The 24,569-nt window shown below is 38.8% G+C and overlaps 1 protein-coding gene across 3 annotated transcripts in view; it reads left to right on the forward strand.

Moving 5' to 3' along the window:
- Col12a1 (collagen type XII alpha 1 chain) overlaps window positions 1–24,569 on the forward strand; it is a 114,933-nt gene that overhangs the window by 77,445 nt on the left and 12,919 nt on the right. For all 3 annotated transcript variants that reach the window (XM_013065254.3, XM_013065253.3, XM_087207762.1), the window contains 18 exons: window positions 694–810; window positions 974–1,120; window positions 1,584–1,658; window positions 3,230–3,369; window positions 5,143–5,266; window positions 5,431–5,574; window positions 6,905–7,069; window positions 8,337–8,375; window positions 8,471–8,609; window positions 10,762–10,904; window positions 11,185–11,294; window positions 15,193–15,342; window positions 16,564–16,641; window positions 18,162–18,248; window positions 19,849–19,902; window positions 20,442–20,537; window positions 21,054–21,107; window positions 21,426–21,479. In XM_013065254.3, coding sequence (XP_012920708.1) covers window positions 694–810; window positions 974–1,120; window positions 1,584–1,658; window positions 3,230–3,369; window positions 5,143–5,266; window positions 5,431–5,574; window positions 6,905–7,069; window positions 8,337–8,375; window positions 8,471–8,609; window positions 10,762–10,904; window positions 11,185–11,294; window positions 15,193–15,342; window positions 16,564–16,641; window positions 18,162–18,248; window positions 19,849–19,902; window positions 20,442–20,537; window positions 21,054–21,107; window positions 21,426–21,479 — 1,916 coding nt within the window. The remainder of the gene's footprint in view (window positions 1–693; window positions 811–973; window positions 1,121–1,583; window positions 1,659–3,229; window positions 3,370–5,142; window positions 5,267–5,430; window positions 5,575–6,904; window positions 7,070–8,336; window positions 8,376–8,470; window positions 8,610–10,761; window positions 10,905–11,184; window positions 11,295–15,192; window positions 15,343–16,563; window positions 16,642–18,161; window positions 18,249–19,848; window positions 19,903–20,441; window positions 20,538–21,053; window positions 21,108–21,425; window positions 21,480–24,569) is intronic.

Consider the following 24,569-nt stretch of genomic DNA (forward strand, 5'->3'; position numbering starts at 1 on the left):
TGAAAATGTGTCATGAGGAAATTGTTTGACATAGAATATTGTAGTTTGAATTGTAAAAGGCAAAACTTACAGAATTTGTCATTTTGTTCATGAAAGATCTATATGGAGCTCTATGATGAGGTAGTTTTCTTGGCATTCGGTGTTAAGGCATATATTATCTGCTTTCATTGATGTAATTTGATTGAATCTTTGAAACACTGATTAGGCCCATGATAGATTTTTTTTTTTTTGAGATAAGGTCTCACCATGTAGTTCAGATTTTTGGCCTTGAACTTACTATATCGCCCAGGCTGACCTTGAACTCATGGCATTCCTCCTGCCTCAGCCTCCCAAATTCTGGCATTACAGGCATGCACCACCAAGCCTGGCAACTTTGTTGTCATCAAGTGCCTTGATAAATAAGCACTTAGCCTTTCAGAAAAATTTACTATTTGTCATGAGATGTCTTTGACATTCATAGCTTTCAGGGATTATATGGAATTCTCTTTCCTTAAAAATTAATGATGGGAAGGAAGGTCTGTTTTGGCTCTGCTACACTGTCATGCATATTTGATATATTTCTTACTGAAACATGAGATTTTAAGCATTTTATTTTTTTAGCTGCAGTAGAAGTTTGAAAATTATGTGATGATTAGAAGTATGCCTTCTTGCTTTTCTTTAGAAAGTGAATCTATTTCTTTCTTTCTTTTGTAGTGTATTTAAATGTCACAGATCTGAAAACTTACCAGGTTGAATGGGATACATTCTGTGTCAAATGGTCACCTCACCGAGCAGCTACCTCCTACAGGCTAAAGCTGAGCCCTGCAGATGGTATGTATGTTTCAAAAAGGAGAAGAACAAAACAAACCAAAAACAGAACTGGAGCACACGGTGGGAACAGTTGGACTCTCAGTGAAGATTTCATTTTACATATAAAATGCCTTTAGATATAACAGATGCTAACAGTTGCATTTCCCTTTGTTGTCATGATCAGGAACAAGAGGACAGGAAATCACAGTGCGGGGATCAGAAACCAGCCACTGCTTCACTGGCCTTTCACCAGACGCTGAGTACGGTGTCACTGTTTTTGTGCAGACACCCAATCTCGAGGGGCCGGGTGTCCCCATCAAAGAGCATACCAGTAAGTTTTGACTGGTCTGGAAGGTCTCCACAGGGCTTGGGATCAGAAGCTGTGGGGAGGGGACTTCCTGAGCCTGAGCCTGCTCGTTCCCTTGGGTGGTGATGGCAGTGGGTGTTGGCAGGGGAGCTTGGCTCTGCAACAACTCCTGCTACAGGGTTGGAGGTACCTTAAGGAGGGGCTGAAGGCGGGTGAGATGACACTAGTGGGCAGTGATGATGTGAGCGTGCCTCTGTCACAGTGACTTTCATGTGACCCTCTTTGAAGACCTCGAGTCTTGCTCTCTCTTTGAGTCTTTGCTCTGTGACTGTCATTACAGGGGATGATGAATGACCACAGATACCAAGGTTGGTCAGAACACAATCCCTAGTGTTACTGAGGATTTAAATTTATTCTGACAATTTACTTTGTGGGATATGAAATGTGCACATGTTGTATTTTTCTAATTATTACTTTTAAATTCTAGCCGTGAAACCCACAGAAGCTCCTACAGCACCACCGACCCCACCTCCTCCTCCCACCATTCCACCTGCCCGGGATGGTAAGTACAGCTCTCCAGGCCACACATTCAGCTGTTGAGGATTCACAGACTTCTTAGTCATGCTGCATACATCATTTACAGTCAGTATGGGGCATTTCTGATCCTTTATTTCTATGCAAGAGTTTTTAGGTAGAAAGAAAAGCTCACCAGTATTTTGTTCCTCTCTCTCTCAGGGCATATTTTGGTATGAATAAAATCAGTCATAAACTATTCCAGCTCTTTGGTTGGAACTCTGTTTTCTCAGTTTTGAAGATTAAGACCTAGTGATACTTTCCACAGCCCATAGTCACGTGGCGGGTATTTCCTCCTGCCGGCCCCTGGCATTAAGAGGTGCCATGAGCCTTTTTTGCTATATCTGCAACTAAATTCCTGAGGCCTTTGACACTGGAATTCCTGGCTTCTAACTGGAGGAGGCTCTGGATTATACAAGGCTAAAACATTTCCATTAACCAAAGTTTGAGACATAATTGTCAGTTGCAGTGAACTAGTGAAAAAGACAGACTGAGTTGCTCTCTCCTATTCAGGGGGTATTCTTCAGTGCTGCATAAATTAAATTTAAAGGAAACAGCCACCCAGTTATTCTTTTCCCCACATTTTATTTTCCAGAAATCATTTCAGATTTTGGAAGTATTTTTTCTCTCATGTAAGAAGGCTCTAGATAGTTATAACTTCATTAAATTTGGTATAGAAGTAAAATTAAAAATTAAATGTGTATTATTAAAGGATAAAATAAGAGTGGGTTTAAAAAATAGGCTGCTGAAAGAAAATTCAGTAAATAATCTTGGCTGAGGGGCATTTTTTAGTAAGCTTTATTTTCTAGAGTAGTTTCAAGTTCATGGCAAAACTGTCTATCCAGCTGGCAACATTCTCCTCAGATCAGTACCTTTGTCACAACTGGTACATCTGCACTGACACCTCATTACCAACCAAGCCTGGCAGTTCACATTGGGGTTCACTCTTGGTGCTGTACATTTTATATGATAAGTTTTCATAAGCCAAATTTTTGTCAGTTCTTTTTTTTAAAAGAATTTTCTTAACTTCTAAGTCTAAAAAGATTCAAATTTAAAATGTTTTGCTATTTTATTTATCCTCCCTTTCCCCACTTATGATTGTAGTGGCCAAACTCATAATTTAAAAAAAATTCATTTTCACCAAATTTTCATAATTATGTTCAGACTCTCCAGACCCATTGTGGCCCCTTCTTTTCTGGACATCACTGCTTTTCATTTGATTTCTCCCTTACTTATTGGCTGAAGCTACCTGGAGAGCTTCAGGAAGCAAGAGTATTTCTACATAGTGGATCTAAACAGATGAGTAAGTTTGGAGCAAGAATCTAGGGTCAGTTAGACTAGTGCTCCTCGAATTTATGCTGCATCTGAGTCCCTGGGGCTCTTATTGCTGCACTCAGGAAGTCTGCATGAGGCCCAAGATTCCGCCCTCCTGACCCATGCCAGGCAGTGTGGATGCCACTTAACACTGTGGGTGACAGGGAGGTGACTGCATTTCTCAGCTGTGCAGTGTCATTTGTAAAGGAATTTAGGAGACCTCTGTTTTTTTTTTTTTCTTTCCAGTATGCAAAGGGGCCAAGGCAGATATTGTGTTCTTGACGGATGCCTCTTGGAGCATTGGAGATGATAATTTTAACAAAGTTGTGAAATTCATCTTCAACACTGTTGGAGCCTTTGATGAAGTCAGCCCCGCTGGTATCCAGGTGAGTGTCATTTTACCAGTGACTGCTTATGTGTAGTATCTTGCTGTTTCCTCTGAACTTGCCTGCTAAGTGTTTTGATCTTTACTATTTGCTATTTGCTATTTCCTTTACATGTGTATTTTTGGGAAGGAATTGGGTGTGAAGGATAAATAAATAGAAAAATAAATCTTCCTTTAGTTTTTCTTATTGGCTAGATGATATTCCAGTTGGAGAATTTATGAGATTTTGATTCTAATTTCCTGCTTAAAACTTCCAACAATGATAATTTCCATAAAAGGTCATCGAAAGTTCTGGACACCAGATACATTGTGACTGTCCTGTCCTGTAGCGTGAGTGGGGTAGGTGAGTGGAACCTGCTACATATTATGTGGCAGGTGTTATCCTGGTGACTATTGACCCAAGGGATATTTTGTTTACCAAAAATGGTAACTACCATTTATACTTCTGTGGAATCACTTCAAATGCATTAGTTGTATGATAGTAGGAACTCAGAGAAGTTTATGCTTCCATGAGAGTCTAAAGGCGTAATTTATCCTTTAGTGTTAACCTGCCTATAAAGCTGAGAATCTCCTCCACCAGTCCCAAATACCCTGGACTGAAGAGCACTCAGGCTTAGTGGCTCTAAACTGTTTTGGGGAGTCTTCCAAGACTGTTTTGAGAGTCTGATTATTGTTTTTAATAATTTCTTGAAGACCTATTTCAAGATCCACCAATCCTGGAAAGGCTACCCGATGGCTTAAGGCATTCTACACTCCTGATATATTTTGTGTTATTATTACAGCCAATATCACTATGCTTTGTCATTATACACGTGACCCTCTTCTAGCCAAATCAAGAGATTATGTCTTTTAAAGAATTCTCTTTTTCTTTTCTTCTCTTTTAGTGAATTTTCTTCCTCATACTGGCCAATTGTACATCATTGTGATGTATCTCTGGGATATTATACAAAAAAGACATTTTGAAATAAATGACAAATAATTTCATAAACAAACCACATTCTCTTTAGGGAATAGTACTTCATGGAATATACTGAATTTCAAATACCCAGATAATCCTGTGTACCTTGTTCCAACCTAAGAGTAAAAAAGCTTATATTCTCTCTTTTTTTAAAGCTTATATTCTTAATAGATCAATGGTTGTTTTTCATCCTTTTAAGAAATGAGGGTTTCTAATAAAAGTAGCTATTATATTTTATTAATTTCTATGCATCAGTTACTTTGTATATATAACTATTAACCCTTAAAAGAACCCTAGATGGTAAATTATCTCTACTGCCCAGAGATTTAGTAAATTTTCCCATTGTCTTTTAGCTATTGACAGAGCTAGGAGTTGAGTCCTGTGAATCTTAACTATAAAGCCTACATGCAGCCTTTTTATGTTACTGTGAAGAGTGAGTGTAGTCCATGAGAAAGAGCAGTTGACTGAGAACCAACTGTTCAACCAACCTTTGAGCTCAAGATGGTGTGTTCTTATTTCTAGTGCTGGGATCTCACTTCTCCAGATTTAGCCATCTCTTTTTGTATCATCAGGAAAGGCACATATGAATAAAATTCATTTTCATTATTAATATTAGTTATGACAATTTCACTGAGGATTGGAAATGAGAGAATTTAATGAGACAACAGCAACCAGTGTTGTCATACTGCTCATAAAGGGTATAATATTCCATCAGGTCTGAGACAGATCTCTCCTGGTCATGCAGCTGGAGGAGTCATTCCAAGACTGAAATATAAAATGAGGTGACTGCCATTTCTAACCCTTGTTTCCTTTCAGGTTTCATTTGTGCAGTACAGTGACGAGGTCAAGTCTGAGTTCAAGTTGAACACATACAATGACAAGGCCCTGGCCCTTGGGGCCCTCCAGAATATTAGGTACAGAGGAGGAAACACAAGGACAGGTATGGTTCACGGGAACATCTGTAGACCTTCGTTGCCAAGTCAGCGAGGTGGAGGCTGGGCGCGTCCTCTCACTTTCTGTCTGGACGCTTGCTTATCAGGGGGCATGGCCAGTTGCGCTTGTATAGTTTTCACTGAGGTGATACTAAGTTGCCACCCTCTGTAGGCAAGGCCCTCACATTTATCAAGGAGAAGGTCTTGACATGGGAAAGCGGCATGAGAAAGAACGTCCCCAAGGTCCTGGTTGTGGTCACAGATGGTCGGTCACAAGATGAGGTCAAGAAGGCGGCTTTTGTCATCCAGCAGTCAGGTAATCTCAGGCATGAATTCGATTGCATTCCTGATTGTAACTTTTAAATGTGCAGGAATGATTCCAAAAGCTGAAAGTGCCCATTTACTTTCTTGTTCTGTTTATTCTCTACTCTACACCACTGTACTTAGTTTACATTTAATTATGGGGTAGCTTGGCAGCTGCTCAAGAATAACGATGTTTTCTTTGTATCAGATGTGATGCAGGGTTTGTTGAGAGGTAAACTGAGTCTCCTCAGTGTGGCTGGAGGGCCACAGAAAACTATGATGATGGAATAATGGGACCATCCTAGAGTTGACTTCTTGCTGTAGCAGAAATTAATCTTGAAGCTGATTCCTGAAGCTCTAGCTAATCTTGCAGATGTAGGTTGTTGAAAGGTACATGGTAGATGAGAAGGATCAGAGTCCCAGGGAAACATCTCTGGGCAGATCTTTCCTTATTAGAGAGGAAACTAGATCTTTCCAATATACACCCTCCCCCTACTACCCCATGCTGAGTCCAAGGTAGACATATTTTAGGAAGAATTCTGTGCTACACATGATCTATTGCAGTGAATGGTAAGGTATTTCATTACATGGAATTCATCATCTTCACAACCATAGTTCTTTGGCTAAAATTATGAATTGTGATTAGTGCTATGTCATTCTGTCTTTTTTCAGTGGAGATTATTCTTTTTTGCATAATTTATTGCCACTAGGTTAATGTACTTTGAGCCAATTTTTGCATATTTTCTGGCTCCTAGCCAATTTAAGTTGGAGGGTATAAAAGCTTACTTCCCTAATATATATATATATTTCCCAATTCCTTTTATAGCCTATTTTTTTCTGAGGTCAAATTAAATTTTTGGAATGAAAACTTTATTTGTATTGACCTAAATAAAGGAATGTTTATTGCCTGTGGGAGTTGTAGATTCTATTTTGAAGGTGGTCAAAGTACTGCTGTTAAGCCCAAGTTTGTTGAGAAAATTCAGTTTCAAGTATTCAAATTTAAAATAGCTAATTCTTGGTGTCTGAGTCATAAAGAGAGCTACATAATCCATGTGCATATTAGGACTGAGGCTCTGTGGAAGGCAGTGTGCATCACAAAAGGTCTTTTTGCTATTAAAAGCTTCACCTTGTAATTGTTAGGGTTTTGTGTTGGGAGATCCAATGAGTTGAATTGGATAAGCTAGGAAATAGGTTGACTTGGAAAAAGTACATGTTTGTTAAAAGGAACATACTTAACCCTGGAAATGCATGTCAAATAAAAGGATTTGTTGTATGCGATGAGAAAATAGAGTATCCTTTCTAATAGTTTATTTTGGATTGTTCAAACAACCACTGCTCTTCAGGGTTCAGTGTCTTCGTGGTTGGTGTGGCTGATGTCGACTACAACGAGCTCGCCAACATTGCCAGCAAACCAAGCGAGCGGCATGTGTTCATTGTGGACGACTTCGAGTCTTTCGAGAAGATCGAGGACAACCTCATTACATTTGTTTGTGAAACTGCTACTTCAAGTAAGTTGTGGTTGACATAGACATATAGTTTCACTTATCTACAAAAATGTTCACTTAGAGACAATTACTCATTCTATATGGAATCAAGTCTGTGTGGAAATAAATACTGGGAGATTATCCCAATACCTGATGAATCATTGTTCTGCTGAGATCATGCTAAATACACACTCATCCTAAGTTCATTTTTAGCCCTGAAGATGTAATAATTCTTCTGTGGAGAAAAGCATTTGAACATATCCTTGTCCCATTTCCCCAGTGCCTGTGATATTTAGTAAATTAATCTTCAGCTTAGCATTGCATGTATAGAAGCATGTCTGTGAGATGAAGGTTTCCCCTTTTAACCGTTAATCGGAATGTTCTCTGTCAGAACTGTGCTTCCTGGGTACAGTGAAAACTGGCTCGTGCATATGTGCCCCACTGAAATTCAGCTGACACTCATTTGTTTGTTTGGTTTTGATTCTTTGTATGTCAGAACTTCAGGTTTAGCTTTTAAACTACAATGAAGGATTGAAGACAAACTAAATGAATTTATCTCCTTCCCGGCCGAGCTCCTGGGGTACTGGATTATGGACACAGATACGTGACTACTTTAGATCTTTAATCCTAGGCAGGGCTATGCTTTACAAGTGCAATATTTCAAATTATGAAACATTATAGTACAAGTTCAAAACTCTGGTTAGAGTTGGCAGGAGGAAACAGATTTGGGGGCTCACTTGACAGCTTATGCTGAACCCCAGCATAGAGCTGCTGTGGGGAGAGTGGGTGTGGGCCAGGGCCATCTCCCTGCCCCTGAAGGTGGCCCTGTGGTACCCTGGCTCTAGGAAGTCAAGGGTGGGGGCCTGCTAGGTACTTATCATGTTAGGTGATGTTTGGTAGCCGGTATGAGGCACGGGGGCTTGGCAGAGAAGAGGACTGGCATGGACGGACTCTTGGCAGAAATCTAAAATTCTCCAGGAGAGAAGTTCTCTGACCTGGTGACATGTGGGTGAAAATTGCCTCTTTAATGCCGTTTTATTATTCTTCAGCACATAGCAAACTTCCAAGCGGATCGGAGAGTATTCAGAAAACCTGTGTTACACTGGTTACTAGTATAATGTTTTCTCTATACAAGAAGCCTTTTAAAAGATAACTTGTAAAGGTTAAATTGCTGAGTTAAGTTTCTGGATGAGCAGTTTCCTGACTTGACGTGTGGCCATCGCTACTTCGAGTGTGTCTGTGTTGGTGTGTGGTGCTGGTGAGCTCTACTTAAAGCCACTGTTCTTCGCAGGTTGTCCCCTCATTTATCTGGATGGATACACTTCACCAGGTATGAGTCTATATTCTGGGGCTAATTTATTCAAGATTTCAGGAATAAGATAATTGAAATGTACTCACCTTAGTCATTTCTTCTCTGGTGCAAAGGTTTTAAGATGCTTGAAGCTTATAACCTGACAGAGAAGAATTTCGCTTCTGTACAGGGAGTTTCTTTGGAGTCGGGGTCCTTCCCCAGCTACTCAGCTTTCCGGCTGCAGAAGAACGCCTTTGTGCACCAGCCCACCATGTAAGTGAGAACACAGAAGGGTCCCCTTTCCTAGAATGGGCTAGAGGTTCACTGGAATCTGTGCAGACTTCCTGGCATCGCGGAACTGTAGAGAATTCTCAGCGACTGATTCTGGATGACCTAGTTTGGTTTCCTTAAATACCAATGGGTTAATTATCTTTCACTAAGTTATGTAGCAGTTTGCATGCAGGAAACTAGTACTCAGGCCTCGCTGTCCCCATACTCAAGAATCTCAGCCTGGCACTGCAGCAAGACAGACTCCTGACCCTTCTGAGTTTAAGGCTAGGATTGTAGCCATGCTTCTTCTAAAAGGGAGGCTGTTAAAACAGGAAGGCAGCTTAGTATTCTGAACACTCCCCTGCGGCACAGAGAACTGGGTGGAAGAAAGGAAGAATGAGAACAGGCTTTCCTTTTAGCATTTCAGACCCTAGAAAATGAAGGGCTGCTGCAGTTTTGCTCGTCCGGAATCAGCAGGTGGTGGGTGGTTTTTATTGGCCAATGCTCTAGAAAATCTGTTGGGTAGCCCTAGATGTTGTTCTTTCACTTCATGAGAGTTTGCACCTGGGTACAATAACTGAGGTATGTTTTTCTTATTCATTACGATGAAAACGTGTGTGTTGAAGAATATGAGTTTGGCAATTTATGGAGAGAAAAGAAGAAGAAGAAATAATGCTTTCAGAAACTCAGGACAGTGTTAGAAAACAATGTCTGAAATTTGAAATGCTCTGGGGAAGCTAATGGAAAAGTCAGACTTTTAAAACCAGAGCTTATTTGTGTTAAGGAGGCCCAGATTGCAGAGGAGTTTGACCACAATGTAAGGGCCCAACTCTCCCTGGTTCACAGTGAACCTTCACACCCAGTGTTTAACCTTTTCAGTCACCTCAAGGTGTGACTCCTGCAGTTGCCTTATGACAGCCTGTTGTCTTCACATGGACTGGAACTTCTGACCGGAAGGAGAGAAGCAGAAATGCAAACAAATTACTATTTTTCACAAGCACTAGTTAACTAGGGAAGAAGAAGAAAATGGGCTAAGTCAGAGATGCGGCAATAGGGAGGAAATACAGTACTATAGAACATTATAAAGACGCAGTAGTTCTTGAACATGTAAAAGGCATCATGCCAGCTTGCTCAGAGCTTATTTGAAGAAGCAAGAAACATTGTACAAGTGATGTGGTGCTAGGACATGGATGTGTATGGCTGTAATCACAGCTACTCAGGAGGCTGAGGCAGGAGGATCTCAGGTTTGACGCCAGCATCGCCAACTTGGCCTCAGTCTCAAAATAAAAAATGAAAAAAGGCCTGGAGATGTTGTTGGGTTCAAAAGACAATGGTGTAACCTCTGCCAAAATTTGTAAAGGAACAGCTTCTTTTCTCTCAGAGTTGATTATCTAGGCCTTTTTCCTACCTTCGAGGAGAACATGGTACATGGTCTCAGAAAAGCATCATTTTTGCCAAAGATTCCATAAGAACAGTGGTTGATTCAACTCTGGAAGGACACAGTGGACTGGGTTTTGTGCCTCACAGCCTTAGATCCAAGAAGCATTTCCTTTTAACTGAATCACACCCAGTTTATCATCACTAAACATTTACACATATAAATGGCCATCTATACCATTTACACCATTTATAATTGGTTTTATTTTGGAGTAGATGTAAACTTCCAGAGGTGATTTATTTGATTTCCGGGGAGGAATTTGGAAGTGTAAAAACTGTTAGTGATAGGGAGAGAGAATCAAAACCTTACGTCATTTTACCTATGATTGCACAACACTGACATTGGAAATTAAGTACAGTATATTTGGTAAGATTTATTCTCTTCACATGATGTCTATCATTATAATGTTTATGACTCTAAAATTATTGCATAGTTTTTAAATCCTCTATGTGCTCAGAGGAAATTAGTCACTAACAGTAGGATAACAGACTATTTGGTAGCTTCCTAGACTTTTGTGATAGTATCAAATTATAAATAACCTATTACTACTGACAAAACAGGCCTTTAGTATTTTGTCTTCTGATGTGTTTCCTAAAATTTTCTCCTGTAAACAGCATCTAGTACTTCTCATAATGAGATTGTGGTCTAAAGACTTAAAGCCATCTCAGTTTCTGAAGAAAAATCATCACTATTTATTTCTTTTATTTTATCCCACAGAGATGTACATCCAAATGGACTCCCATCTTCATATACAATTATACTATTGTTCAGACTTCTCCCAGAAACCCCCAGCGACCCTTTCGCAATTTGGCAAATTACAGACAGAGACTACAAACCACAAGTTGGAGTGATTGCAGATCGTAAGGATTTTTATCCTGCTTTAAGGCACATGCATGCATAGTTTTGATTATGTTTTTGTCTTTTTCTCCTCTTTTCTCTTAAAAAATATATATTTATTTACTTGGTATATGCTTTTAAGTTTTTCAAATATAACACATCAGTAAATAGTCTAATTGCATTTTATCACAATTGCATTTATTGAATTTTTTAGAAATTCCTCCAACAAGAATTTTTTACTAATACTTTCAGTGACAAGTCTACCGTGCATGTGATTTAACAACAACCTTATGTTGATTGCAGCTTCTAGCAAGACATTATCATTCTTTAATAAGGATGCCCAAGGTGAGGTACAAACTGTTACGTTTGACACGGATGAAGTAAAGACATTATTTTACGGAAGTTTTCATAAGGTAAAAATGTAAGATTATCTGAGTTTTACTTTTGGAAAAAAAGAGTACAACTAAAAAATTAAACTCATTTCTTTTATTATTTAATAGGATATCATGTTAAATTGGTGGAATCCTATGTCTTTAAAATCTCATTTGACATAATTTGATTAATTCAGAACAGAAAATTAGCCAGGTATGGCTGTGCACGGCTGTCATCCCAGCACTCAGGGGGCTGAGGCAGGGGAGGCCAGCCTAGGCTACGCAGTGAGTTCAAGGCCAGCCTGAACTACATAGCAAGACCCTGTCTCAAAAAACAAACAATAATAACAAAAATCCCCAGAAATTAAAATTAAAACAATAATTCTACTAATCAGAGGGTAACTACTTTAAACATGTTTACATATTTTCAATGTTTTTATAATTTTGAAATATGAATCAGATATTGTTGACCTGTTTTTCTACTTACCATTATATTGTGGATATTTATGTCACTTAGTTTGGGAAGCTTAATAATTTAATGGAGTATATTTTAATTGAAAATATTCTTTTGTAGAGAACAGAAACCTTATTTTTCTTGCTCTTTTATTGAAAAGTTACAAGCATGTCAGTGAAATGTTATCAGTCCAAAAATTATCAATATCTATCAAAATAATTAAGATAAATGTTAGTGAGATTAATTTTTACACAGAATTCTCTAAGCATTCTTATTTAAAGTTCTAAGATCCATTCTAGGGGATTGTCTTTTCTTGGTGATCTCTTTTTGTATGTTAGCATCTAGCAGATACTTTTCTAAAGATGATTATTGACAGAGCATTAGAAATGAAAAGGAGACTTCTAATGATATTTCTTCATGCTTTAGATTTGTTAACAGGAGTACCAGGTAGAGCACAAATGGCCTAAAATTTCCCCAAGTACGACATGCAGAAAGATTAGCCCCATACATAAGAGACAAATATTTCCAGTTCAATCTGATTCTGAAGTTGAAGTTAAAGAACGTTCCTCTCTTTGAGTAGGTTCAGCATGATTTCTGTTTCTACTTTCCAGGAAGCTTGGTTTCTTTCCAAAATTATTTTTAATTCATGAATCAGATTCTTGGTAAGGATGGTAGAGAACTCTCTTCATACGGCTCAAAGAGACTGTGAGGTTCACTTTGGTGCTAACCAAAGTGGGAAGAAAGAAAAAAGTAACAATCTCTATATACTTGAGATTAAAATTTTAGATTTCCATGTAGTGGTGGGAAAGCAAATTCTAGTTTGGAGAATGTTATTGGCTTCTACTGATCCTTATCTGATAATAGATGAATTTGGCAAAGCTAACAGCTTTTTGTACCTATTAAATTTACATTTGAGTAATATGCTGAGAAAGCCTATTGTATTTTCCTTCCATACCCATTGGAGATACTGAGAATCTAATCTTACTAAACAACTGATAACCATTAGTAGCAATTTAAAACTTTCCAACTTTTATGAGATGTTTTACTTAATCCAAAAGGTAGTATTTTTCAGAGGTCTAGAATAATAGTAATTAATTATTCTGAATCAATATAATTTTTTGACATCCCTTTCTTTGTACTATTTGTCTCCCCAAAGAGCTGTTTGCATTTTTGGGTTTTATGTAGTCATCCTTCTTTCCCCTCACTAGCTCTGTCTTTCCCTGAAGTCTCTCCTTTATTTTTTACCCCCATAATCTGCTTTTACTTTCTTCTGTTCTTTTTCACTATTTTTTTCCTCCTCCATTCCTTAACCTCATTTTTTTCATGTGTGTGTGGTACTGGGTGTTGAACCTAGGGCCTTTATCCTGAGCTGCATTTCAATTTCTTTTTAATATTTTGATACAAGGTCTCTCTAAGCCACTAAATTGTTAGACTGGGCTGAAACTTGCAATCCTTCTGACTCAGCCTCCCAGAGTGCGAGGATTACAAGGAGTGTTGCCATGTCTGGCTTCATTCTTTTTTTTAAATCAACTTTATTGAAATGCCATTGATATATAAAAATTGCATCTATTCAAGGTATATGAAGAAGCATTTTGACATAAGTAAAAATCAGAAAGTGATCTTAATTAAACTAATTAATATATCCATTACTTCTATATAGTTGCCACTTTTGTGTGTTTCTGACCCCATTTTTTTTTTAAACTTCCTTCATTTATTCCAACAATTGAATCCTACCTTCAACTGCATTCTTTACCAAGCCAATGATTTACATACTCTTCTTTTACTTTCCATCTATTTCCTGGACTGATGTTCTTCAATCTTGGGTGAGAATGAGCAGTATTCCAAGAGAAGAAAATTAGTGATGATGGTAGGGAAAGGACTCCCTGGAGAGAGGAGGATACCCAAGAGTTTAATTAGGGTGACAGCCATCACTTCCTGTGAATTCTTTTGAAAAGGTTTTTTTTTTTTTTTTTTGGTGGCTCCCTCTATTGCTAAGAGATGAGGTGGCTCCATGTGGGAAATTTACAGTAAAGGGAAGAACTAGAGGAGATGAAAAATATAGTCTGAGGAATTGGTAGAGCCTGGAAGGGTGTGAAAAGGAGGCCTTTATTTCCTTCTACTAGTCTGTGACCCCCAGAGTTTGAGGGTCACCATCCTAAGATGACTTCCCTAAGTACTGGAGACAGTGGTCTACAGAGGAATTTGTGACTGCACATATTTAAAGTACAATAAAACACACTGAATAAATAAAGCAAAATATGTTTTTAGAATGTGCTTCTTTATGCTTAGCATTGAATGACAAATGTATTTGGAATGATTTTGATACAAATTAAAGCAGTTTTGATTTTGAAACTATTTTTGTGCATTCTGTGATTTTCTAGATAGTTTGTGAATGCTTGTTTCTGTGATTGTTCATATAAGAGCCAATAAAAAGTTCTAACTCTTATTAGACAATAAATGCCCTGAAAATGATTGTATGATGTTCATCTTGAATACAGTGTTAATTGATTACCCTGGGGGCATTTAAACTTTAGTAAGCTAGTTATCACTTTCATATAAAAATAATACGTAATTCATATTTATCATAGATGTGATAAACTAATGTTTTGCTGGTGGTTCCATGTGGGAAAAATATTTAGTTTTAAAAAAACTTTTGAAATTTTTCTTATTCTTCTTGATTTGGAACATTTAAGAGAATATCTGTTCCTTTTAACTTTCTGCCAAACTTTTCAAAGTAATCATCCATTGCTTAGTTGAGTATTTGTGCTAAGTGGAAACTCTGTGAACATAATCATAAAGTCAAAGATTATCCAAAACTATTCTTTACATTGTTGAAGTACAAATGTCTTATTAATTATTTATATGAAATAGATTTCTTAACATTCTTTGTGTTCAGTAGCAGACACAAAATAAATCAGCATAAGTTTCTCTCCTTGAAAAGAATTGGATCCTGAGCCCTATTGATTCCTAGAATTGAAACATTAAAGAGGACACACTAGTTCTTTACATGATAGGTATCCATATGGTATGTAGGTTATTTTTGGTTTACATTGGGAAATTCAAAGTAAACATTTAATTTAGCAAAATCAGTAGAAAACACCCAAGGCTCTTTTGTAGTGAGTATAATATATAAGTGATTTTTAAACCTCTGATTGGGTAGGTCTTCATAGTTTAGAAAGTCATTTTACCTACAAATCACCTCTGGTCATCTCCTTAAGGCTCCATAGTGGGAAGATAAGGAATGATGGTTGTATGAGCGGATGATAGAAACAGACCTGGGAGGTTCTCGGTTTATCTGTCTTCCTGTTGTTAATAAATGACATCATTGACATTGCAACCCAGTTCTTGGATTTTTAGTCCAAGACTCTTCATTTGGGTTGTGAATGGTTTCAGAAATACTTTTAAAAAATTCTGTGATCTGAAATATGCAGAAATTGGCTAATTTTTTGGCAGAAATTTTACAACAGAAACAAATTATCTTTTCAGGTTCATATTGTAGTGACTTCAAAAAGTGTTAAGATTTACATTGACTGCTATGAAATTATAGAAAAAGACATCAAGGAAGCTGGAAATATCACAACTGATGGTTATGAAATTCTTGGAAAACTACTTAAAGGGGAAAGGAAATCAGCCACAGTAAGTAATGGATGTTTGTATTTCTTGGTACCTTGTGTTAAGAACTGACATGAAATTTTTGAAATAGCTCAGTGTGTTTTATTTATGTTTTACTCAGTGAGATTTAAGCTGTCAAATTCATTGGTCAGAAACAACACAAATAATTGTCACCATATCCAGTGAAATCTAAAACAGTTGCTTGTTTCTTCTTCAAAGATGGTATTTGGTAATGCAAGTATGTCATATGGACACGAAGTGTGATGGTGACTACAGCTCTCCAGTCACCTGGGAGTCCCTGGTCTGTCCCAGGAGGATCAGTGTCACTGGGCAGACAGCTGATGCTTAACTCAAGTTCAAGGCAGGAACTCACCAATTGTGTTCACAATGAGATCCAGTCATGGAGACTCAAAAGTGTAAAGCTTTCATGGGACCAAACTAATTAAGTTCACATTAAATGTCAATTAATGAATGTTAATAAGCTAACCTAATTTCTTTGGCTTTTCTTACTACTTTTTATGTCATTATTTAATTTAGCTTGCTTCCATAGGCAGGATTTTCTTCTAGATTCAAAAAGGAAGGTTTTTCGTTTACAATATAGAGGAAGTTCAAATTTAATATGATTGTGATTATAACCCAAACTTTTGGTTGAATACTGAACTTGATAAGAAAATAGGACAATTATATCGGGTTTTTAAAAAGAATGATTATGTCTATACAGCCCTTTCCTTTTTGTCAAAAGAGTGATTTTTTAAACTGGAGAATGAAGGTGTATGCTGTATTGAAATAGTTAAATTGAGTACCATGAGATAAGTTATTCATCAGGCCTTAGGTAACAACTTCTAAAGCAAAAGTGCATCAATTGTAGATTAAGTGAGGAACGGATTCATTAATATTATTTTTCTACAATGTATGGTATCTTAAAAACTGATTTAAATGTGCTTAGGCTTCAAGTTCATTTCAGTATAAAAATTAATGTTTTCTTAAGAAAAACAAAATTCATTCAAACATTTCATTTTAACCAAAGGGATGAATCAGGAGTCAGACTTCCACCCACGCACTTCTCACTGTGTCTCTTAGGAGTATATTTTTATGTTCTTTCCTTATGAAGGAAAAGTCATATTGGTCTCAAGGGCTCTCTCATTGAGAGTCTGTGTGAGAAATCAACAAAGGTTAAATGGAGAGACATTAAAAGGAAATGGTTTTTGTGAATATTTAGTTGATGATGCCGTTGCTTCTTTGCAGTTCCAAATCCAGAGTTTTGACATTGTCTGCAGCCCCGTGTGGACCAGTAGAGACAGATGCTGTGATATTCCCTCTAAGGTAAGTGCAGCTGAACGGTCCTGTGGGACTGAACAGGGAGAACCTTTGTGGTGCAGATGGGCTGGGACAGGAAGTAGCACTCGGAAGCTGCATCTCCAGATTGGAGCCAAGGGACAGAAATGTGTGCCTGCTCCTCAGCCACCACAGCCCAGGGCAGCTCCTGGGCTTCCCTCGCTCTTGAGTGAGGAATGTACAAAACTTATCTGGAAGCTCTCTCCAGCAGTCAGAAAGTACTGCTGAGTCGGTGTGTCTGATTAATATACTCACTGCAATACCTTCCTACTGCTTATAAAATATCAGCACTTTACAGAATAAACAGTCACCTTTTTGGATATCTAAGGCTTTTTAGATGCTAGAAATAACATTTCTTTTTGAGATGATGGTTGTCCCCTGTAGTATCTGTGTTTGCAAAGTTGAACATTGATAATGGGTTTGAATTTTCTCAAAGAACTACATACACCCACAAAATGAGTGTGCATTTTAGAGTCAACAAGTTTTTATTCTGTGTGCTAGGGTTATAGCACACAGTGTTTGTGTCAGGCTTTCTTTTTCTTGTCATTATTCCCTAGATGGTATAGTATAGTGTCTATTCATAGCATTTTACATTGTATTAGTATTTATTAGTAGTAATCTAGAGATGATTTAAAATAAACAGGAGGATGTGTATAGATTATATATACATAGTTGTACCATTTTATATAAGAGACTTAAGCATCCTTAGATTTTGAAATTTTCAGGGGACCTGGGAAACAGTGCTGCGGATACTGAGGGGTGATCATGCTATGCTGTAGAGCATCCTAGAACAGCAAAATGTCAGGGTGCAGGCATAGTGAGTCAGGGCAGGCACCGTCAGCTCTCAGAGATGAGGTGAGATTCAAGCAGAGACTACAGTGAAATGAGGGAGCAACCTTTGTGGCTAAGAAGGAAGAGCATTCCAGCTGGAGGGACGTCCATAGCCTGAAGGCCACAATGTGCCCTGAACTTGTGAGAAGTAGGAAGTAGATCCATGGGGCAGGAGCACCGTGAAAGTGGGCAGTGAGATGGGCAAGGTCGGGGAGGGCTGGGTCGCAGAAGATGTAGGGCTTGGAAAGGGTTTTAGATTTTTTCTTAATGAAATGGAAGTTGATATTCAAGATATACAGCATTGCTTTAACACTGGATTATAGAAAATTGGATTAAGTTACCAGTGTCCCTGGTGGTCTCGTAAACATTTCTTTGTAGTGTGTGGTTTCCTAAAGTAAAATATAAAAAAAGACATAAAGGGAGCAAATCAAGTTTCATTGCAAGACTGTTGATAATGATAATTAGTAATGATTTTTTCAAGCCAGAAAACAGACTTTCTTTTGTGTGTAGGTGGGGTAGGGGATGGAAAATCTCCCCCCACAAATCCTTAAGTAAATATTCTTTTTTTTTTTTTTTGGTACTGGGCATCGAACTCAGGACCTTGTGCTTGTGAGGCAGGCGGTGGAACCACTGAGCTAAATCCCCAGCCCAAATAAATATTCTTTTTAAAATTTCAGAGAGATGAAGCAAAATGCCCTGCTCTTCCAAATGCTTGCACATGTACACAGGACAGCATTGGACCTCCAGGACCCCCAGGCCCTGCAGTAAGGAAACTGAAATTGGCTATTTTGGAATCTTTGCCAGTATAGAGTTCATAAGATGTCTCCATCCGTGTTTTCTAGGATAGTGCAAGCTAAATTTCAGCCATCTTTTATAGTATGTTTAGAGATCTGAACTGGAGTAAATCAAGAAGGAAATTTGATTCTGATATTTGACACATTATTCCAGCTACACAGGAAAAATGACATTGGCTGGACTTCTCTTAAGAATACAAATCTAGGTTTCTGTCTCGAATTCCATGGCTTTGAAAATTCCTTACGTCTCCTGAAAGTCTCTTCTATGAACGAAAGAGGCACAGTTAAGAGGCTGACCCAAGAACAACTTGCTTAGAATCTAGAATACGTGTACCTCATCATGAGCATAGCATAGAGAGAAGGTGATTCTGGCATGTATGATAGCTGAGCCAGCTGAGCATGGTGGTACCTACTTGTGCAGCATTCAGAAGGTCGAGGCAGGAGAAATGTGAGTTCAAAGCCAACCTGTGTTCCACTGTGAGTTTGAGTCTGGCCTGGGCTGTATAGTGAGACCCTGTCTAAACAAAACAAAACAAAACCTAAACAAACAAACAAACTCTGGGTGAGAGTATTGGAGCTTAGAATAATTTGAGCGAGAAGGCTAAGACCAAGTCTACTCATAGTGGAAAGAAAGATTTCGATATTTCCATGACAGAGCTTGTGGATCAGTGTATAACTTCTTGATCCAGGTAGCCCAGCGTCTGACCAGCCAGGGCCTCTTGAGTGCAAGCAAGACAGCTCTTGTCTAAGCACTACTGGATTTCTGTAAGAAAATGGGTCAGCATCAGTGGAGCAGCTCAAGGATACTCTGAATACCAAATTTTGCTATACTTGGGAGACAGCAAATCATGTAAAATGATTATGGGTTAATTATGGCGCAGCTTCTTATATACAGAATCGAAATGTCACTGTGGTTGCCATCTCTTTTAGTAACAGTGACTTACCTGATTTAGGTGTATAATCAAAATTATATCCTGGATTTGTCAACATTTTGAGAAGTTTTTTCCCTCTAGTTGTGAAGTAACATTACTGGATGTCACTATCCTATTTATTTTGTCTTTATTCAGTAGTCTTTTAATTTCTCTTATTTAAGTATATGTCTGAGGTTCTGAGAGATTCAAGATAGTCTTTAGTTTGGATATTATTTTTCTTAAAGAATGTACTTCACATTTTTCTCCTCACTATATTCAATTTATGCCTGTTTTTCCTAATAAACTTCACATTTTCAAGTGAACTTCAAATTTTGCTAACTACAAATTCAGAAGGTAAAAACAAGACACTTAGAAGGTACAAAGTTTTGAACACCCCTCTCTCCCCCCATATTTGGATGGCATGATATTTTTGCCATGCTGGGATCATATTCAGGGCCTTGTGCATGGTAGGTAAGTGCTGAATGACTGAGCTCTATCCTCAGGCCTGACATGAAATTTTTACTTTAATATTTTGCAAGAAAGTATTAATTGTCTGGATTATGCATTCCTTGAAGCAATTTTTGTAAATCAATTTCTTTCTGCTTTTCTTATTCTCACACTAAATGAACACACTGAATGTATTATTCTATGTGTTTTAGGGAGGACCTGGTGCTAAAGGTCCCAGAGGTGAAAGAGGTATCAATGGGGCAATTGTAAGTATATTTAGAGCTCATTTACATGTTCATCTATCTGTTGAAGTCTGTTTGCTTACATTCCCACTAAAGTCTATGTGATGTGAGCAAGTCAGTTCCAGTGTAGAGTGTCTCAGGTGACAGTCTGCTTCATCTCCTTGGTTTCAGGAATTCATGTCTTGCATCATATCTCCTTAGCATAAAGGGACACTGTAAATCTGATCCAATGATATTTGAGCTTTATGCTCCTATGAATCTATGAATGTAAATATATGAATTTAATATATTCAATATATTTTATTTTTCAAAAAATCTGCTTTTAATAGGACTTTTATGGAAATTTAAGTGCTCCTGTGATTTATTGCACTTTCCAATTGTTCTTTTTAATGAATAGTACAGGGAAGGAAAGACTGGCATGAATAAATGCTTTCACAGATGTACAGATGTCTAAAATGTGTGTGAAGATTATGGGATTGAGTTCTAGAGTTATGAAGACAGGGTTCTGACTGTTTGCACTAGGGGCCCTCCTTCATTTTTGGTTGTCTCTCTCTTGTCTATAGGGGCCTCCTGGTCCTCGTGGAGATACAGGTCCTCCAGGCCCCCAGGGTCCTCCAGGCCCCCAGGGACCCAATGGGCTCTCTATTCCGGGAGAACAAGTAAGCACAAAGGCTCTGTCTAGTATGTGGGAATTGAATTTAACCGGAACATTTTCTACATTTTGCCAAGCTCAAATGTTTTCTCAGATAATTCACCAAGGTTAGTCAATGAGATGATGTCTATGATGATGAGTATTTTAGATGTGTAAATCATGTGTGTAATACTATCTGTGTAGAAATAATTATTGCTACTGACTTGACCTTTTAGACATGTTCTTATAAGTAACGCATTTATCTCTTGTGTTAAACTATGCTAAGTTTTCAAAGAAGAAATATTATCATCCCACAGTTACATAAAATTATATATCACAATGTGAGTGGCAATATCATGCAACATTTATAGTTTAAAAAGTGAGCATCAGTCCAAAAAATGGCTTATTCATCTACCTTCAGAAATTCTCTCATGTGCCCATCACTGAGCCTTTTATTGTGTTTATGAAGTGATGGGAACATCGTCCCCTTTGTACTTCATCTCTGTGCCGTGTCTGAGAACTGTCTTCCCATTGCTCTCTCCAGGGTCGCCAGGGAATGAAGGGTGATGCTGGTGAGCCAGGACTCCCAGGCCGGACGGTGAGTTGTTGACTAGTCATGCATTGTTTGAAAGTTGTGTCTGAGCCACTCTGAAAGGTGAACCAGGGTTCAGCAGCAGGGCAGAGCCTGGATGTGTGCTATGTGTCATTTTTGCTTCTTACCTGGTCTTAGTCTTCCAGTTTGTATCTCTGTGTTAACCAAATACCTGTATGCTGGGCACTATGCATGGCTCTGATTTCCTGTTTCTTTTCAGAGTCTCTAGAACATTACTTTTAAAATAACATCTTGGAAAATAACTAGAATTCTTTCACACAAAGGCAATATATTACAGCATTCCTCTTGTTTCTTTCTGTGTAGGGGACCCCAGGATTACCTGGCCCACCAGGACCAATGGGACCTCCAGGAGACAGAGTAAGTTTTCTAGGGCAGGATGAAGTAATATTGGAAATGATATCACACAGTTTTTATGGATGCAAATATGGAGTTCATATATGTTGTAGAAGGCCACAAAGCCCAACATCAGATCCATCTTGAGCCCTATGAAAGAAATTGATGGGACTCTAGCAAAATTTTAATTTGGGGAATTTAAAAAATTTTACTAGATCTAGAAAAAGAAGTCCAGAAAAGGAATTTTTGTTGATTAGAAAGAAATTCAAGAACCTTAGCAAATTGTTTTAAATCCGAAAATTAAAATCTTTATTGTGAAGCAGATTTTATGTACTGGGAGAGTATCCTTGCCTTCCATGACATTTTCTATGAAGTTTGGACACTCTAAGCACTCCCAAATCATTCCTAGGTCCTTGACGATGGGTAGAAAGCTGGTGTTTGGGAGGTACTCCGTCCAGCTGTGGAAGTTCTCCGTGACTTAGGAGGAAAGGTGAGGGGAGGAACCTAGTCTCTTCTGGACAAGGGAATAAGAAGCTCAGTGACCATCACCCCTGCATTCTGTTCAACAGTGTTATGGAAACATTTGGTTCCACAGGAGACCATGAGGCTTCAGCGAGAACAGCCTAGACCTTTTAGAACTGCTTGAAAGAGTAGAAAACAAGACAAACAAAACTAAAGGCTTTTTAGCATTTTATGGTTGAGACAATAGTCTAAAATTCATCTGTTTTTTTTGACCAATCATATTATAACAGTGAGTAGGGACAGTACCTGGAGGTGCCCGAGCCATAATAGCTGTCACTAAACATGTTGATTTGTTAATCTTAGTATCTCTGAGACACCATGGGCAGAGAGAGGGGAGGTAATTCGGAGGGCTGGAAGATTTTCCTAGGTAATGAAAAACAGTGGATGATATGCCAGTGAACTTTATTCACTTCTTTGCCTTCTTTTGAGTTTGGAAGTGGTGGGGGTGGAGAGATGAGGTCAAAGAGAAAATTATACTCTCAGATCAGGAACCTGGAAGTGGTACTGCTGAATACATTCTCCTTATTCTCTGAGAGTGGTACTTCTGTTTTTTCAAAAAATTATTTGACAATAAAAGACAACAGTGAGAATGAAAGGGTGGCACTAAAAATACTAGGACCCAGAAGTGATGGTGGGTGGACCCAAGGCTGCCAGTGCTTGTCACACCCTTCCATGCAACACAGCCCTTTGGAAGCAGCGCTCAGGCTGCTGTCATGATGGCCCCTACATCCCTGGAGAGGATGCAGCAGGAGGGACTGTGCTTTTCTTCTCTAATCTGTGTTCAACCTATGGTGAGAGCACCCAGGTCTCCTGGGATACAGAGGGGAGTCCCTTCTCCCCTTTCTCGCACAGCCAGGGTATCTACTGAGGCTTAGTAAACCACCAGGAAACCTGGAGGGAGGCGCATAGCTTATGGGACACAGATTTTAGGTTTTGGGAACAGGAGTCTCAGTTGGAAAAGAAAGAAAGAAACTTGGGCTCAGAGGTGGAAGGGAGAAGAAGGGTACAGGAGCACTGTGAGGAAAGATCATGGCTGTGTCACCATGACTGCAGGTGCGGGCAGGACGCATGGGTCGTCTTCAGCACAGATGAGTTTCAAGATGAGGAACTGCTTTGGGACTGTTAGAAAGTAACAACAGAACCACACTTAGAGACATCTGCTTGTATGTGAAAGTGATCATTGGCTGTGGCTACTCTCGCACAGGAGGACATGACTCTCATCGTGGTGGCTTTGAAAAAATAAAAGAATAATCCATTTAAATTATAGCACAAAGGTCTGCAGGGGTGGATGGACCTTCTGAGGACACCAGAATCAAATCCTCCTCGTCTCAAGTTAGACATGCTTCTTCTAAAGGAAATGATTGCTTGGGAATTTCCTTGGGTAACTGGAGAAAGGTGATTCAGGAATATGATACTTATCCAAAGAATGAAGAGAAGTGTACTGTGCAGCAGTTGGAGAAACTTAGATGGAAGAAATGCCATCCAAACCCTCCAAGCAGTACTACTGCACATTCCTCCCTTAAGTGGCTCTCAGAAGCAATGCTGATGCTATAGTGGGTGGACTTCGGGTCTGTTTTTTGTTAAGTAGGCCTAGATCTTTCAGAGGACAGCCTGAAATCTTATCCCTAGACATTTCTGAAAAGATCTTTTGGTGAAGGGATAGTGGAAAATTTGTAACAAATTTTAAAGAACTAATTTAAACTTCTATGTAAAATCAATGGACTACTAAGAAGTGTGGATATTAGTCAGGAATCCATATAATACTTATTTTGGCTAGAAACCAAGCATATGGGTGAAATGATCACACTTCTTTGCATAAAATGAGACAGATCTCCTCTGGCTGAGTAATGCATCAACCAAAACAATAACCTGACTCAGAAATCCTAGGCTGAATTTCAGAGACCCGAAGTTGGCAGGAAAGCTAACTAGGTAGAGGTGACTCCCTGCAGGCAGAGGGCATTTGGCACCGTGTGGGGAGAGGAAATAAAAAGCTGCAGGTAAAGCATGTGCAGGGGCCAGAGTCTGTGGTGGGGAGACTGCTCAGTGTGAGCTGGGGGATGCAGATGCAGCCCTGGGCTGCATTTTGTGTGAGATGAGTGGGAACAGGCAGCTGGGAAGTTGAACTTGCTCATCCTGAGGACAGAGCTTCCCTGTCTTTGGGTCCAGAGCAGGTAAGGCAGCCTTGCTTCTCTCTGGGGAGGAGACACATTCCTGAGGTTGGAGACAAACTGCCCTGCCCGGGCTGTCTCACAGCTGCTCCAGAAATGAAGAACAGTGTTTTCTAAGCATGGTCTCCTGCATCCTGTCTGACACACATGCTTTTCTCAGCAGCATTCCTGTCACCCAACCCTGACCCTTCCTGGGCCAAGATGGTGACTTCTTGGTAGAAAGGGTCAGTCTTTCCTTAGCCTTTGTTATACTCTTACAAAAGCAAAAGGCAATATCTTCATGGAAGGAAATGCCTTCTTCAGAGAAGATTAGTTTGGCTTTTAAAATAGTTTTATTGATAAATACACGAATGAACATAGAAATTAGTCACTCAGCAAAAGGCGTAAAGTAAATTGTAGTAATTTTTTTTTTTGATATGCGTGT

The sequence above is a fragment of the Heterocephalus glaber genome, unplaced genomic scaffold (assembly GCF_053883595.1).
Source record: "Heterocephalus glaber isolate CG9 unplaced genomic scaffold, H.glaber_assembly_v1.0 deba00000818, whole genome shotgun sequence".
In the NCBI taxonomy this organism is placed as follows: Eukaryota; Metazoa; Chordata; class Mammalia; order Rodentia; family Bathyergidae; genus Heterocephalus; species Heterocephalus glaber.